Below are 16,788 nucleotides of genomic sequence, written 5' to 3' on the forward strand. Positions count from 1 at the left end.
ACTACCATTTCTAAGTCAAGAATGTGGGCAACCTGGATTCTGGCCTTTATGTCATTGCTGTGTCAGGGAGGAGGTCCGGGCTGATGGGAGCTGGGGCAGACTCGGCGGGCAGGCATCCCAGTCCCTGCCTTGTGTGGACTCAGGTACTGAGGCCCCAGGGATGACAGCGCCAGCCCCGGCTGCTAGCGGAGCATCACTGTTCTAGTGGATGTGCTCACGTAGGTCTCCCTCTTGATCCTAACAGCTTCCTGGCGGGAATTATTTTGCCATTTGCAGCCAGGACTCACAACAGCTTCACCCCACCGTTCAGGTGTCATCTCCTGGCTTCCTTTACATTGCTCCTGCCTCACTAACTTTGTAGAATCTGGTTTCTCTGCTGGGAACGTTCCCTCCCCACCTCCCTCTCTCCAGCCTTAGCAATGTGACACTGCCCCCATCTCCTCCCCCTCTGAAAAACATCCTCACTCTCCCTATGTATGCCTAATGACAAGCAAGACTGTATACACACGTCGTAGTCATTCCTTCGTTCAAGGAAAGAACGCAGGTTAAGTGCTTAGAACGATGACAGACAAGCTAAGTGCTTAAAAAACCTTAGCTCTGGCCATTAATAACACCATTCATTCAGTATTTACAGTGGCTCAGCCTCTGTGCTGTTTGCGAGGCCACAGCAGTGAGCAGGACAGACATAGTCCCTGACCACTCCTCACCCACCCGCCCGCCAAGTCCATGTTCAGGGATAGAGGTGCTTGAGGCGCAAAGCCCACCATCAGGGCTTGAGGCGCGGAGACGGCGGGGCCCCGCCCAGCCCTGGGACTACGAGTCCCAGAAGGCTGCGCGGCGTCATTTGGGGCTCCTGTGCGCACGCGCGACGTCGTGACGCCAGGCCCGCGAGCGGCCGCCAGTGGCTGCGGCGAGGGGCGGGCGGGCGGCCCGGGGGCGGGGCGGGTCCGGCGGGCGGCGGCCTTTAGGGCGGAGCCGGAGCTCGCTCGCCTCAGTCGGCCGCGGGCTAGCGGACGGTCTGCTTGCGGCGCCCGTTTCTCTCGTGCGTCCGCTCGCTCGCTCTCTCTCGCGCCCAGTCGCGGCCGCCTTCTCAGCGCTGCCTGCGGGCCCCTGCGCGGCGCCATGTCGGAGCCCGGGGGCGGCGGCGGCGAGGATGGCTCGGCCGGCCTGGAGGTGTCGGCCGTGCAGAACGTGGCCGACGTGTCGGTGCTGCAGAAGCACCTGCGCAAGCTAGTGCCGCTGCTGCTGGAGGACGGCGGCGAGGCCCCGGCCGCGCTCGAGGCGGCGCTGGAGGAGAAGAGCGCCCTGGAGCAGATGCGCAAGTTCCTCTCGGACCCGCAGGTCCACACGGTGCTGGTGGAGCGCTCCACGCTCAAAGGTGCGGGCCGGGCTGGGGCGCCCCCGGGTGGGTCCCAGCGGCCACCGACTCGCTCCCGCCACACCCCCTGCGCCGGCGCCCCGGGGCCCCCTTCCGGGTCGCGGGACGGGAGGAGGGCGCCCTGGCTCGCCGGCGCCCGCAACAATGGGAGCGCTTTGTCTGCTCGGGCCTCAAGATGGCCGAGCTGGGTGGAGACAGCGTCTCCGGGTGAGCGCGGGCGGAGGCCGCATCCCGGCCTCCAATGTCACATGAGCTGTTCGGTTTCGGTTTGTGTCCAGGCGAGACGGATCTCGGGAGGGATGTGTCAGGGGGAGGCCCCGGCGGGTCGGAGCCGAGGGGACTGCTGGCCGGCGGCATCCCGGCCCCTGCCTGGTGCGGACCCGGATGCCGAGGCCCCAGAAGTGACAGCGCCAGCCCTGGCTGCGAGCGGGGCATCGGTGTTCCGGGGGGTTAGCCCACACGGACGGTCTGCTTGCGGTCCGGCTCTCCGTCCCCACCGCTTCCATGCCGGGAGGTGTATCTGCCCATCCACCCGCGAGGAAACGGGCTCTGGTGAAGTGACTGGCCCAAGGTCACACCAGCTAATCCTACTCCCTAGACTAGCCTCAGCTTCTCAGTTTCCAGTCTGCCGCTTGTTTTCACGGATCACACGTTGTATTTGTGTAATCCCGAGATGACCATAAAGATGACCCAGTGATACCTGAGTCGGCCTTACGGATTTGAAAAGAAGAGAGATTCCGGTTAGGCACCTAGCGAAGGGAGGGGGCAAAAGGTTTACATATTCCAGTAGTCTCCTCAAATAGCGACCTCCAAAAAGCAAGGCTAGATTCCTCTTGAGAGTGGAGCTTGCCTTCAGGGAGGGTTTCGCCTTGATGCTCTCAAACGTTTTGTAGCCGATGGTGAGCAAGTTTGACTGGGCATGAATGGGTGTGGCATCGTCCATCCGGGAACCCAAGGATGATGTCCAAGTAGATGCAGGCTTAGTACCAAGGACTGGGCATTGCCTGAAAGTGTTCCCCAACCAGCTTCTTACAATCTCAAAAAGCTGTATGGTCTGTCAGTAAGAGAATTTCAGCTATATGTCTGTCCTGTCCCACGTCCCTCCCCCCCCGCCCCCGCCATGTTTCAGGTACTTTGTTTCTTTCACAGGCTTTCCTTACTCAGGAGATGCTTCATTGCAGCACTGGTTTCTGCAGGAGGGGTGTAGGGTCAGAGAGTGTGAAAGTGTTTTTCCTAGACCCACATGGAATGTTCAAAGCAAATAAGCCATTCAGGCATATTTAGAGTATTAATGTTGTTTAGGGTTTTCTTTTATGTTGGGGTTGTTTTCACACATGGAAACCACTACTGTTTACAGAATTTTTTAACTCTTGCTTTTTTCCCAAAAAAGTATGTAGAAAATTATACAGATAAAATTAAAGTCACCTGGGATCCTTTGTCCCAGATATGACCACTGTCAGCGTTTTGGTGTCTGTCTCCTTGGTCATTTTCAATGAATATATGTTATTTTATTTAAAATATATTTTAATCTGCATTGTTACAGTGTTTCAAGTAGCTTGACCTTAGCTATTACATGACCTCATTTTCACTGCAAGTTGGTGTTTTGAAATGAATGATTTCTATCTTGAGTCTCAATTTCTTTCTATGGAAAACACTAAGTTTTGTTCTTTGCTTCTAGAGCAAATTCACTTTTCTCCAACATCTTAAAATTGAACTTTGCTAAAATCATTGGAGGGGGATCCTGTTTCTGTCAAATGCTTTCTGGTGCAGGTCATCTCTTTTCCTGGTGGGTCCATTTTCTCCTTTCAGCACAGCAAATGCCTGGGCATCCAGATCTTGGCTCCATAATGACTTGCACTTTTGAACATTGACTAAGGAATGAGATTGTCTAAAATTGAAATCCTGTCTCATTCCTATATTTATAAAAATCCTGGAAATATTTCTAGTAATTCAACCTGTCTGTAACTTATTTTTCGCTTACAAAAATCTGAGGAAAAGGTATATTATCCCATCAGTCTTATTAGCATCCTGGCTACGCTAGTGTAATTCAGGTATACGCATAGACCCAGGTCACTTAGTAGGAGAGCTGTCTGTCTTCCAGGTGGTTTTTATGAATTAGCATTGCCATTTGCACATGTAATCAAATATGAACATCCAGTAGTTATTTACAGTGGGAAAAATAGGCTCGCATTATACAATGGAAAACAAATCTGAACAGTTTAAACAGAATAAAGACCACCACCAAGAATGGAGTCATGTAATTTATCTAACGAAAAGGAAAAATTACTGTTACGTTATCTTCCCCATTTTTTATGTAAAGAATTTTACAAACACATGTAATTGAATGTAAAAGCTTTTTTTAAAAAAAAAACTTGGGGTAATTAGATTTTTTAAAATTATTATTATTATTATTATTATTATTATTATTATTATTATTATTATTATTATTTTAATGGCAGTACTGAGGATTGAACCCAGGGTCTCACGCATGCTAAGCATGCGCTCTACCACTGAGCTTACCCTGCCCCCGAGAAACATTTTTTAATATGAAAGTCTGTCTATTTTATCTATTTTTAACTGCTCCAGCTAGCTATAAACTTTTTTTGTTTAAGTGCAGCATTCCTTAAAGTGTAGAATAAATGTTGTGAATTTAACAATTTATTTTGATAGCGAAGAATTGGAGAGTTGGTAGGAAAGGAAATGTTAAATCTCATTTTAAGAAGAGAATTCTCCTTTCTAAAATTCCTGGCGTGTAAAAAGTTGTTTCCTCATAATACTTCTAAAAGTATGACCAGATGTGTGGTCATTACCTAATAGGCATTTTACAATGTTAGTGATGTTTTTGGAGCACTTTTAAGCCAAAATGCGTTTTTGGTTGTGTTTCATCCCAGTGAGAAGTTGGGTGGTAAAGGTAGGAACAGGTAAGGATGCTCCGGTTTGCAGCTGGTGGAGCTGGCGGTTCCCGGGCTCGTCAGTGTCCAAGCTGGGAACAGGTGGTGTGGGGCTTGGGGGGGGGGGGGTTCCACTCGGCTGTCTTATCCTTGGAACTTTGTCTGTAAGACCGAATATAGTGGCTTCTTTAGCCAATACTTATCCTAAACTAGGAATTCTAGTCTTTCCCGAGGTGCATGATTTAGGAGTTTTACGTCTGTCCTCTTCATCAGTGCAGAGATGGCTTAGGACTGGAATGTGAAAGGTAGTGCTTATGGGACTCAACTCCCAGAGGTGTAGCGGTGTAGAGAGCTTTATGAGGAATGTTTTTGTGGAGTTTTAAAAGTTATTTTTCTGAGGACTTAATTCCCCTAAAAGATGAAGACATGCAGTAGATTAATGACTAAGAAGTATTAATTTTGGGCCTATACTTAGATCTCAGACTGGTTAATGAAGTGATCAGTAAATTAACAGGAAGCATTTCCTGTGGCACCAGACTGTCTCAGAGCACTGGGCCAGGAGTCCATCAGCCTGGGTCCCTCCTGTCCTGTGCTGTCACGCTGTAGGCGGGGGCCCTTACACCCTTTGTGGGACAGGCCAGTGTGCAGCAAGATGAGTCTGATGCAGCAAGTGTAGTGTAGCGTAGTGAGCAAAGTGCACGTACTGGAAAGGGAAGACAGTCATCACTTCTTTTTAAAAAGTTAAGATGGATGGACTTTTTGTCTGGCAACATTATAGGGAATCAGGCTGGGAGGGGTGGAAGAGATTTAGTCCGGCCTCCTCTGTCGTGAGTGAGGAAACTGAAACCCCAGGGTTTTAAGACCCAATTGGGAAAAAGATGTTTTAAGGAGCATCCTGGAACCCAGAAACTAATTTCTCTGTTCAGTTCCTTGGTATCCATTAAAACAGGCGTGTTTGTTTTCATTTACTTCATGTCAGTTATTTCCTTTGAATTAGTGTTAACCTTAAAAAGCATTGTCTTTAGTCCCTTAGGCATTACTAACTTGCTAGTTTTTTCACTTCTTTATTTCTCTTTTTTTCTGGAAACTTCACAATGGAAGCATCACATGAGGTTTGACCCTCCTTTCATATTCCCATCAATGTTACAGATGGAAGTCTTCAGATTGAAGAGTAAACTAAAGACTTTCTCACCATGCTCTCAGCTTTGTGCCAGAGCAGGGAGGGGTGGTGGCAGAGAAGCCGCAGCCCCTCAGAAGCAGGACCAAAGGGTGGGTGGATGTCGAGGTGACGGGAGAAAGCACCAGAGATGGGAAAGGAGAAAAACTAAAGCAACCATGTGAGAAAAAAAGAGAAAGATGTGTGGTAGTGACCAGCCAAAACAATGTGGTATTAGTAGGTCTGGATTTTAAAAGGAAAAGAAGATGAAAGATAAAGAGAGCCAGGAACACATAACAAGTAATTTGGCCAAGAAAATGCCTGGCTTGGTTGGTTTGCTAGCCCGAGAAGAGACTTGCCCTGTGTCAGAAGGTTAGGGGGAAGGTGAGTGACCCGGGGCGCAGGGAGCTGCAGCCTCGCCTGGCCCCCTTCCCATTGCCCGCCCCGCAGGCTCTGGAAACCTGCCTGTCTGCCTGTTAAGGTAGTTGAATGTGCATCTGTTATTTCATAAAACGAGGCATATTGTTCTCAGAATTCACAGTGTAATGATACAAGTCACTCGTGGTTTGAAATACACTAAACTAGTCTTTCAACAGAAGTGCTCACAGACTAGTGCTAAATGACATTTTGAACATCTCTAGGAGTTCAGTAAACTCTGAGAAGTTAGCCCAGGAAACGTGCACAGAGGTGAGGTGTGGTAGTGCGGCTTGCAGCAGGGGAGCTGGCGAGGCGGGCGAGCTCTCCGTGCCGTTCTCTGAGTGCGTTAGCGAGCAGCATGGCACCTGCCTGCCGTGTGTTACTTGGTAACTTCAGCATCACTAGGGGACTGGTTCAGATTCTACTGCAGGGGGTCTCTATTACCTGATAAAACATGCAGATTGTGTTTGTATATAAGCTTCTAACTATACCAGGATTAATACCCTCTCTGTTAACATTGGACTGTCAAGTGTCTTTCCTCCTTCGAACAATTTTTTGAAAATATTTCTGCAGAAGTAGAATTACTGTTATTTGAAAGATGTAACAACTTACAAAGAGGCAAGAAAGTTTAAATTATTTAGCAGTGTATAAAACAATGTCATAGTTTTTTCACAATGGGAATCAGATACGCAGACTTCATTTGATCTTTGTATTTGTGGAGAATAGCACTGAACAACTAACCTAAAATGTAGTCTATGGCTGATTAATAATGACTTCCATAAGTAATTGTCATTGAAAGAAGTTAAAATTTGCCAAAACAGTTGCATCTGCCATTTGCGTCTCCCTGTGTGAGGATTATGTCACTGGGTGTGCCTCCCGAGCCGGCAGCGTTCTGCTGCATTGCGGTGCTGTTCCTCGTGCGGGCGGGGCATTCACAGCAGTCCCGGGTCGGCAGTGACTCATTGCTTGGCGTGGTGCCCTGTTCCTTTAACCCTGTTAGGACCTGCTGGTGTCCAGTCGGCATGTGTAATTTTATTTATACAGCTGATGACTCTTCATCCGGGAGGAAGAAGTGATTCAAAGTTAACATGCCACGTTCTTAGTTATGTCAGGACTTTCCTTTGGGGATTATAGAATGCTACTTTTATTTTCTATATGTTGTTTGGGTGTTATTTTAATGATGTATATTTTATATAAATCATAAAACATTAGGGAACGTTCCAAAAATTGAAGGAAAAAATACTTCCTAATCCCACCGCCCCAACAGCTATTTTAGTTTGGCGGTATTTCCTTATACTCTTCGTCTTTGTGCTTGTATTTTACAGATTTCAATTATGTTTAGTTGGTTTCAGGCAGTATGGTTTATTCTCTCTTGTGGTGTATCCGCATTTCAGTAGTTGGAAAGCTCAATTGGTTGGGGATTTTCTGAGGCAGTTAGTAATTTTTTAAAAACAGCTAGGAAGTACCTGGCATACTAGAATGTTCTGCCACTCCTCTCCTTCCTAAAATTATACTGAAAACAATATTTTGGAGGAATTACTGTCTTCTTCATAACTATACTAATATTTTATGCTCTTATAATCTTAGTGTGAATTTTGTATTTATCTCATCTTAAAACTAATGAAGCAAATCACTTTTGCTCAGACCCTGTACACCCAGATTTCATAGTTTTTAGCACTTACAGAATCCTGACAGACCACCTAATTTAAGATCCCACTCCCTCCTCTGCTGCCCGTTTTACATTTTGTGAATTTGAAGCCGGGAGAAATAAAAATGACTTTCCCAAGATCAGTTTGCTAAGTCTACCACCTTTGCTTTTGCACCACGACTGAGAAGTGCAGGTGCACCACACTTACCAGGTTGCTCATCCTTAAACAGTCCGTTTTGCTAATGCAGTTGTTTCGTGCAGTATGTCATCACAAAGATAACGCAGCTGGAGCTTGTCAGTACAGATCTAGAGGTTTGGATTGCTTCCCATTTTTACAACTTTTTATATTAATCTTTGCATTTTGATTTTTAACTGTTAAGAAATTTCATTCACATGCATCTTGAGCCGCCTTACTGTGAGGTTCCAGTCAGCTCTTCAAAATGCCTGCCGTGCATGTTTGTTGAGGGGAAGCCTTGCCCTGTGAGAGCTCATGGTCGGGGAGAAGGATGCATTCGTAAGTCAGCCGTGGAGCAGGCTCTGAAAAGTGCTGCAAGAGCAGAGGGAAGGCCAGGTGGATGCCTCTCAGGGACCGTGGGGATGTTTCTTGATAGCAGTTTTCTTTTTTTTAATTTTATTATTATTTTTTAAAATATATTTTTATTGACGTATAGACAGTTTATAGTGCTTTGTCAGTTTCTGGTGCACAGCACAATGCTCCAGTCATATAGGAACATGTGTGTATTCGTTTTCATATTCTCTTTTCATCATAAGTTACTACAAGATACTGAATATCGTTCCCTGTGCTATACAGGATGAACTTGTTGTTTATCTATTTTATACATATTAGTTATTATCTGCAAATCTCGAACTCCCAATTTATCCCTTCCCACCCTCTTTCCCTCTGGTAACCATAAGTTTGTTTTCCATGTCTGTGAGTCTGTTTCTGTTTTGTAAATAAGTTCGTTTGTCTTTTTTTTTTTTTTTTTTTAAGATTCCACATATGAGTGATACCATATGGTATTGCCCTTTCTCTTTCTGGCTTACTTCACTTCGAATGACTGTCTCTTGGTCCATCCATGTTGCTGCAAATGGCATTATTTTATTCTTTTTATGGCTGAGTAGTATTCCATTATATAAATATACCATATCTTCTCTAGCCAGTCATCTGTCGATAGACATTTAGGTTGTTTCCATGTCTTGGCTGTTGTAAATAGTGCTGATAGCAGTTTTCTTGATGAGGGTTTTCTGAGGGATGGGGGGCTTAATGAGGGAAGAGGACAGACTGTGTACTGGTGAGGACCCTGGGTTTGGAATCAGACTTCTGCATTCTCCCTTGTCCCTTTCCAGCCACATGTCTGAGGACAGTTTACTTACATTCCTTGCTTGGGAAACAAGGATAGTAATAGTCGTGCCGTCCCCCAGAGAGATGCTGTGAGGGTTGAATGTCTCATGCACCTAAAGGAATGCCCGTCACATAAAAAGTATTGAGTTAAACAACTGGGCAGGAGGCCCTGGGGTGTGGGGGTGGAAAGTGACTTCTGTGCTTGGAGCACTGAGGCTGAGACTGCTGGGATGGGGTGGGAAGAATTTGGCCATAGGGAACAGCACCTAGCACCACCTGGGGCCGGGCCGTGCTCTCCGCATCAGCTCAGTTCATCCTTCCAACAAGCAAGGCGTGCCAGTGCATCCCCAGTATACAGACAGGGGACCAGAGGTGCAGAGAAGTTAACTGCCTTGCCCAGGATCACACAGCAAATAAGTGCCTGGGTCAGCAGTTGGGAAAACTGGATAGAAGGAAAGTGAGGTGGAGCCAAGTCATGGAGGGGTTTACACGTCGGGTTGGGGATGGGTGAGGCTAATCATGCTCTAAGCAGTTGATAGATTAAAAATTGGAATATTGACGTGAATTTGACAGAATATTTATTATGATTTGTAGAGGATGTTGGCGATGAAGGAGAAGAAGAAAAAGAATTCATTTCCTATAACATCAACATAGACATTCATTATGGAGTTAAGTCCAACAGGTGAGTGGTATGAATATACCATTGTTTTGGGTTATAAACTTGTAAGAGTTAAGTGTGATTCCTGATCGACTCAGACAAAGACACTAAGAAAACACTCAAAGGATTTCTGCTTTTTCAGTTCCTTATCTTTAATTTTACTTATTCAAATTAAGAGGATTTCCAAGTTAATATAAAATCTAAAGTATTTTAATTTAATTGCCGTATCATGGCATCATCCATTTTAGGTTTGAGCCATAATATATTAAACACATCTAGTAATACTCCCAGATCACGTCTGAATTTTCATGATGATAAATAGCTAGTCAGCCTTTGGGTGTAAGTTTGGTTCTCCTTAGGATGAATCCCTAAAGATAGCATTACTGGTTCAGATGTGATGCACCGTTAAAGTCTTCAGTGCATGTTACCAGATTTCCCACCTTCTCAAATGGTGGTGCCAATTTATACTCCAGTAAACATATCTCAATTTAAATATGTAAATGTTTAATTTATTCTGCGTTGGCTTTTTAAACTTTTTTATTTTGAGTAATTTCAAGCCTACAAGAGTTGCATGGGTAGCATGTAGAACTCCCAGACAACGGTTAACGTTCACCACGTTTGCATTGTTTTTTTCCTGAACCATCTGAGAGTTAGTTATGGACAACCTGCCGCTTTATCCCCAAATACTTCACAGCATTTGCTGAGAACAAGGACATTCTCATTCATAGCCTCAGTACAGTTTTCAAATCCCAGGAACACTGCTGCAGGATTATGCTCTAGACACTGTACGTATTTGTATTTTCTCAGTAATGCCCCTTACAGTAATTCTCCCATGATGCAGAATCCAATTCTGTGCCTTTCTTTCTGTGTCTTTGATGACATTGACATTTTTGGTAAGTGCAGACCAGTGGTTTGATGGAACACGCCTCCTCTGGGTCCAGCTGATGTTTCTCCCTGGTCACATTCAGGTTGTACCTTTTTGGCAGGAGTGCTGTTGTGACTGTGTTCCTTCTCAGCGTGTCTCATCAGGAAGCGTCATTGACTTTTTAGAATAATATGAAGTATTATTTGTAAAATACACATACACAATGTGGGAACTGGAAAATTCAAATGTTAATTCTCTTGAAGCTGTTAATTCAGCCACCTTTGAGCACCAGTTATGTATAAGATCCAGCAGTAGGTATGCAAAGAAATAAAACATAGTTCTTGTTCCCAAGAAAGATACGGTCTTTTGGGAGGAAGAATGGCAGATACACAACTAACTGTAACACTTGCAAAATCTTAGAGGTGCAAAAATACCAGGAAACACAGACTAGACAGATTACTTCTGGTTCAGGAAGATCCCGGGGAAGACGTAATGCTGGAGCTGGGGTTTGAGGGTTACTTGGAATTTCAGCAGATGAGTAAAGGTTTCTTAAGCAACTACACAGAAGCACGTGATGTTTATAGAATGACATGTGTAGTTTAAACGGTGAGGAAGGGGTGCATAGCAGGAGATGAAGCTGGAACGGTTGGTTTGGGTCAGGCTCTAGGAACCTAGAGTGTTCTCTTGTCACTTTAACCTCTGGGTGACTTTAGTCAAGCCGATGTATGATTTAGTGCCATAAATAAATGGGACAGATTAATATCAGATCAGATTTAGGTTCATCAGGGCTTGTAACTTGTAGCTGCTTAAAGGGGTTGGTTTTAGTGATGGCAGGATCATGAACTCAACCCGCATATGAAACAGATGAACTTGGCTTGGTTTCACAGTCACGTGCTATAACCTTAACTTTGATTCAGAAGTTCTCACACAAGTGAGTAAAGAAAGAGAAGCAATATTTTTCACCATTAGAAAAGCAATTTTGTCTATTCTTTATTTATTTTGTTTGTTTTTGGAGTGGGGTAGGTAATTAGGTTTATTTATTTATTTTAATGGAGGTACTGGGGATTGAACCGAGGACCTATTGCATGCTGAGCACACACTACCACTGAGCTATACCCACCCGCCAAGTCTATTCTTAATGTGATTTTAAAATTAAAACATTCAGATGAATTTAATTTATAGGCAACACAGAGAAGGCTACAGTTATTAAGACTGATTAGGAATGAGACTCTGTTCTAATTTCTTCTTTTCCTTTCTTTCAGCTTGGCATTCATTAAACGAACTCCAGTAATTGATGCGGACAAACCAGTATCTTCTCAACTCCGAGTCCTCACGCTCAGTGAAGACTCACCGTACGAAACCTTGCATTCTTTCATTAGCAACGCAGTGGCTCCTTTTTTTAAGTCCTATATCAGAGAGTCTGGCAAGGCAGACAGGTAAAAACTGTTTTTCCTTCATTAGTTTGAATGTCATATTTTACTTACACAAGGCACTGTGGAAGATGATGTAAAATTCCAGAATTGGGAGTGCAGATCTCGTAAACCAAGAGGATATAAATCTGTTGCATTAATAAAACATGTATTATTAATACCTGACAGACCTGAAATAATGGAGTCTCTTTGGAGAACAATAGTGCACGGAAGTCTGAGGTATTTCCTGTCTTTTTAGGGATGGTGATAAAATGGCTCCTTCGGTTGAAAAAAAAATTGCAGAACTTGAAATGGGACTCCTTCACTTGCAGCAGAATATTGAAATTCCAGAAATCAGCCTGCCAATTCATCCAATTATTACAAATGTTGCAAAACAATGTTATGAACATGGAGAAAAGCCCAAAGTTACAGACTTTGGAGATAAGGTTGAAGACCCAACTTTTCTCAATCAGTTACAATCTGGAGTTAACCGCTGGATCCGAGAAATTCAGAAAGTAAGAGCACAGTGTTGGGAGTATCATGTGAAATGCTTTCCTCTTTAGTATCTGTGAGAAAACTGCTCCGAGTTTTTATCAGCAAGGTGAATTCTGTGCCGACCGGTAGCAGTGCCTCCTGTCGGCCCTGGGAACGCACAGGGGAGGACTAACGCTGGCCCAGGTGGAGCAGCCAGCGGGCAGCATGTTTAACATCAACCCTGAGAGGGCGCTGATCTCTGCTGTGGTCTCGGGCCTTTGATTTCAAATTAAACCGCTTACAATACAAGGAAGGAACTCTGCGTGAAATGTACAGCTAGATTGTAATGCATATGTTTAGTTAATGATGCTTTTTCTACTTTTGTTTAAATGATGAATACTTCTGAATGTTACTTTATATTTAAGGTGACCAAACTCGACCGAGATCCTGCTTCAGGAACTGCCTTACAGGAAATTAGTTTTTGGCTAAACTTGGAACGTGCATTATACCGCATCCAGGAGAAGCGAGAGAGCCCGGAAGTCCTCCTGACTCTGGATATCTTGAAACACGGCAAGCGTTTCCACGCCACCGTCAGTTTTGACACTGACACAGGTAAAAACGAGGGCTTACAATCTGATCAGTAGTTCTGGATCTGGGTTTTGTGAGGTCTTATTGATAACGTAGATGAAAATTAATAGTTGCACCCTCTTTCCTGACTATTTCCTCCCTCTCTTCTTTCCCCCAGCAATAGGCAATGAAAACGATGTTCCCACATACCTCCCACTTCCCTCCGGGGTTTGAGCACGTAAGCCCGTTTCTTGGCACGAGTGCAGGGAGCCCTGGGAGTTTCCCTCCGTTTCTCATTTGCTTAGTTCCGTGAGCAGGCTGGGCTGTACTTTCTTAGTGTAAAGTCAGGTGTGCTTCTGACAACCCAGGCAGAAAGATGGTTTACATTAAGCAGAAGTTCCTTGCCCACAGGGCTGTGGATGGAGAGCTGGTCAGTACGTTCTCTTCCTCTGTTTACCTGCCCCTTCCTGTTCTCTGCTCTCCTCCCCGTTCTGAAGAGAGGGGAGACAAATTTAGTTTTCTGAATGGGCAGCAGTGTGAGTGATGGTGAATGAGCACGTAACAGGGCCACAGATGTTGGAATGACTGAGCCTGGTAGACGCTCGTCCACAACTGTGTGCCCATGAGAGACCTGTTAGGATAGGCTGTTAGGACTGCAGTGGTTATCATGTCCTTTCCTTCCCTCCACAAAAGGTTGTGGTGCCACATTTTAAACATTAGAGGAAGTTCTGGGTAGAAATCTTCCACTTTGATCACACTACATACGTTCACTAAGATTTGGGCGTTCACTGATACTGAAATAGATACCTTGAATTTTTTTTAAAAATACCTCTGAAACCTTTCTTTCTTTCCTAATACATTTTTATTTCAGTCTTATGCCAGAGGAAGTTAAAAAAAAAAAAAGACTTGGATCCAGGTTCTTCATTGATTCCATGTCCATAACATACTACCCTAACTTGAGCCATGGGTATAGAATTTAAATTTCAGTGTTCTTAAGGATGATAAAATTCTAGTTTTTGAAACTTAATTGTTATTTCTAAGACATTTTAATAATATAAAATATATATAAAAATATAAAAGCAAAAAAAGATGAAATCTATGGGGCTACCACTCACAACCTTATAGTGTAAATGTGGTGGCTGATAATTCTTAAAAAAGCAAAAATGAGACCACACTGGAATCATCTTGTTAACAATATATTTTTTTCAAGTAGCACAACTTGTGTCATGAAATCTTTTGCAACATCAAAGTGTTTCTTTGTGAGGATATATTTTAGCTTACTTCACCACCATTAGGCTTATAAGGAATATTCTTTTCCTTTTTTTTTTTTTAATTGAGGTATAACTGACATAACATAATATTATAGTTGTTTTACTTGATATGAAAACCATTAACTGTCTCTGTTAATCTAGGTCTGAAACAGGCTTTGGAAACGGTGAATGACTACAACCCTCTGATGAAAGATTTTCCTCTGAATGATTTGCTGTCTGCCACTGAGCTGGACAAAATAAGGCAGGCGCTTGTTGCAATTTTCACCCATTTGAGAAAGATCCGAAACACGAAGTACCCCATTCAGAGGGCGCTGCGCCTGGTGGAGGCAATTTCAAGAGACTTGAGCTCTCAGCTGCTCAAAGTGCTGGGCACGCGGAAGCTGATGCACGTGGCGTACGAGGAGTCTGAGAAGGTAAGTTGCAGGAGCCCGAGACTCAGCCTCAGGGCGCCGAGGCGGGGACGTGCCTTACTAATGAGCTTCCTTTGTTAAATTACGTCCTAGGTTATGGTCGCATGCTTTGAAGTTTTCCAGACTTGGGATGATGAGTATGAGAAACTTCAGGTGTTGTTGAGAGACATTGTCAAAAGGAAAAGGGAAGAAAATCTGAAGATGGTGTGGCGAATCAACCCTGCTCACAGGAAGCTTCAGGCGCGCCTGGACCAGATGAGAAAGTTTAGACGCCAGCACGAGCAGCTGAGAGCTGTCATCGTCAGGGTCCTGAGGCCACAGGTGTGTTCACATCCTGAAAATTCATGCTTGCACTCTTTTAATGACCGCCTCTTTCTCTGTTTTTAGAAGTAACTGCTTGTTTCTATTTTAAACTGTTAAGTGCTTCTTTAGCTCCGTTTCCATCGTGCCACTGTCACCTTTAAGGTCTAGTGATTCTGTGTCATGGTGTTTCAGTCCAGATCGTCAACATTCTTCATCCGTTCATCCCTACCCCAAATTGCCTGGACCCTAGAGCCAGACTTCACGGCTTTAAATCCTAGTCCCACTGGTGAACTGGCTGTGTGACCGACCGGGGCACATTCTTTAACCTTTTCCCCGGACTCCTCGTCTGCAAAATGTGGGTAGTAATTGCGTATGCCTGAGATAAAAGAATTAAATGACTCCTTTCTTTGTTCCTGATTTTTTTTCTCTTCTTAGTTCACCTCTCTTCTTCACCAGTGCTTTTCTTACTTTAAAAAATCCAGTCCAGAAATGGAAAGTGGCTTGATGTACACGTAGGTAGAGGACCTGATACGTGGATAAACATGTATGATAAAGCCAGTATCTGGCCAGTGTTAGTTGGCTGAGTGTTAATTACAGGCTCTGGCTGGGGTTATAAGTCTTTCAAGCCTCCTGTAGTTAGAAAATTTTGTAATAAAATGTTAGGTGAGTTGGGAGTGGGGGGGTCCTGTCTAGAAGTCATGCCCTCCGGGGAAGGTTCATTCACTGACTAGGAGCACCTGCTGTACAGGGTGGAGTGGACTATGAACAGGGCGTCCTCAGCATCTTACTCTGCGGTTCTAAGTTATGTGTACACGTGTGCGTGTGTGGGTTTCAGGGTTAACCCTTTATTGTATGAGAGACTTGATGAGGGCTGATTCCTTCTAGCCTGGAGTGTCTCAACCCTTTTTACCATGTCCCCCTTCTCAGATACCTTTGTTTTAAAAGAACGTTACTTTCTTTTTGTTTGTAAACCGTGTGGTGCACATCCTTTATATCAGTAAAATTTATGATAAACTTGTGTGTGCATGCATACGCCTCAGAATGGTTTAACTGGAGGGCTTAGTCAGGTCACATCTAATGTAATTATTGGTAGGCTTGGATTCAGAGCTGCCACGTGCTCTTGGCTTTCCACGGGTCTCATTTTTGTTTCTCTGTTCCTGTACTGCCGCCGTTTGTGTTATTTTTAGTACGTCATTTTAATTCTCCTATAGACTTGTAGCTGTTATTTCTTCAGATGGTCTTCTTCAGTGGGCACTCTAGGGGTCAGGGCAGAACTCTTTAATGCATTGTGGTGGACTCAGTACTGACTCTCAGAGCTGCACAAGCAGTGTCGCTCTGCCTTCTCCTGCTTGTCGTGTGCACAGGGGGAATAAGGCTTTTCTTGTCATACGTGTACTTTACATACCTACTACGTCTGTTATAAACCCAACAATACAGCATTACAGGTTTTGTTTTAGAGTCATATATGTCTTAGGAAAACTAGGAGACGAGAAGAAAAGTAACATATAATCTTCGCGCTTGTCCCTGTTTGTGTTTCCCAGTGCTCTTCACTCCTTCCTGTGGACTGAGTCACTCCTGCTGTCTTACCTTTTTAGCCGAAAGGAATTCCTTTAGTATTTCTTGTTTCATAGGTTTGTTGCCAACAGATTCTTTCATTTTTTTAAAATCAGGAAAATATTTCACTTTCCCCTTTGAAGGATAGTTTCACTGGATATAGAATTCTTGGTTGACAGCAAGTTGTGAATCTCCCCAGACTTCCCATTCTTGCAGCACCCCCCTAGGGTCTCCCATGTTCTGTGCGTGTGTAGTTCCCTACCTCGGCCTTTGTCAGGCTCTCTGGCTTCCAGAATCTCCGCTTTAAGCGTGCTGCTGTTCTGCTCCCCCAGCACAGCTGCCGGTGCTCCTGCCTGAGCCGGGGCTGGGGCACCCCAGGCAGGTCGGCCACCAGCTCACTGCTCTCACCTCGTATAAACATGTCCCGAGTTGTTGGCCGCCTTGT

General features: G+C 44.5%; 1 protein-coding gene across 1 annotated transcript in view; it reads left to right on the top strand.

The window, feature by feature from the left end:
- Positions 1-993: 993 nt before the first annotated feature.
- Positions 994-16,788, top strand: part of DYNC1H1 (dynein cytoplasmic 1 heavy chain 1) — a 61,249-nt gene continuing 45,454 nt past the window's right edge. Inside the window, exons 1-7 of the mRNA XM_032482664.1 lie at positions 994-1,378; positions 9,427-9,514; positions 11,618-11,791; positions 12,024-12,279; positions 12,664-12,850; positions 14,218-14,489; positions 14,580-14,807. Of these exons, the coding sequence (XP_032338555.1) occupies positions 1,123-1,378; positions 9,427-9,514; positions 11,618-11,791; positions 12,024-12,279; positions 12,664-12,850; positions 14,218-14,489; positions 14,580-14,807 (1,461 nt within the window). The 5' untranslated portion in view covers positions 994-1,122. The remainder of the gene's footprint in view (positions 1,379-9,426; positions 9,515-11,617; positions 11,792-12,023; positions 12,280-12,663; positions 12,851-14,217; positions 14,490-14,579; positions 14,808-16,788) is intronic.

The sequence above is a fragment of the Camelus ferus genome, chromosome 6 (assembly GCF_009834535.1).
Source record: "Camelus ferus isolate YT-003-E chromosome 6, BCGSAC_Cfer_1.0, whole genome shotgun sequence".
Taxonomy (NCBI): Eukaryota; Metazoa; Chordata; class Mammalia; order Artiodactyla; family Camelidae; genus Camelus; species Camelus ferus.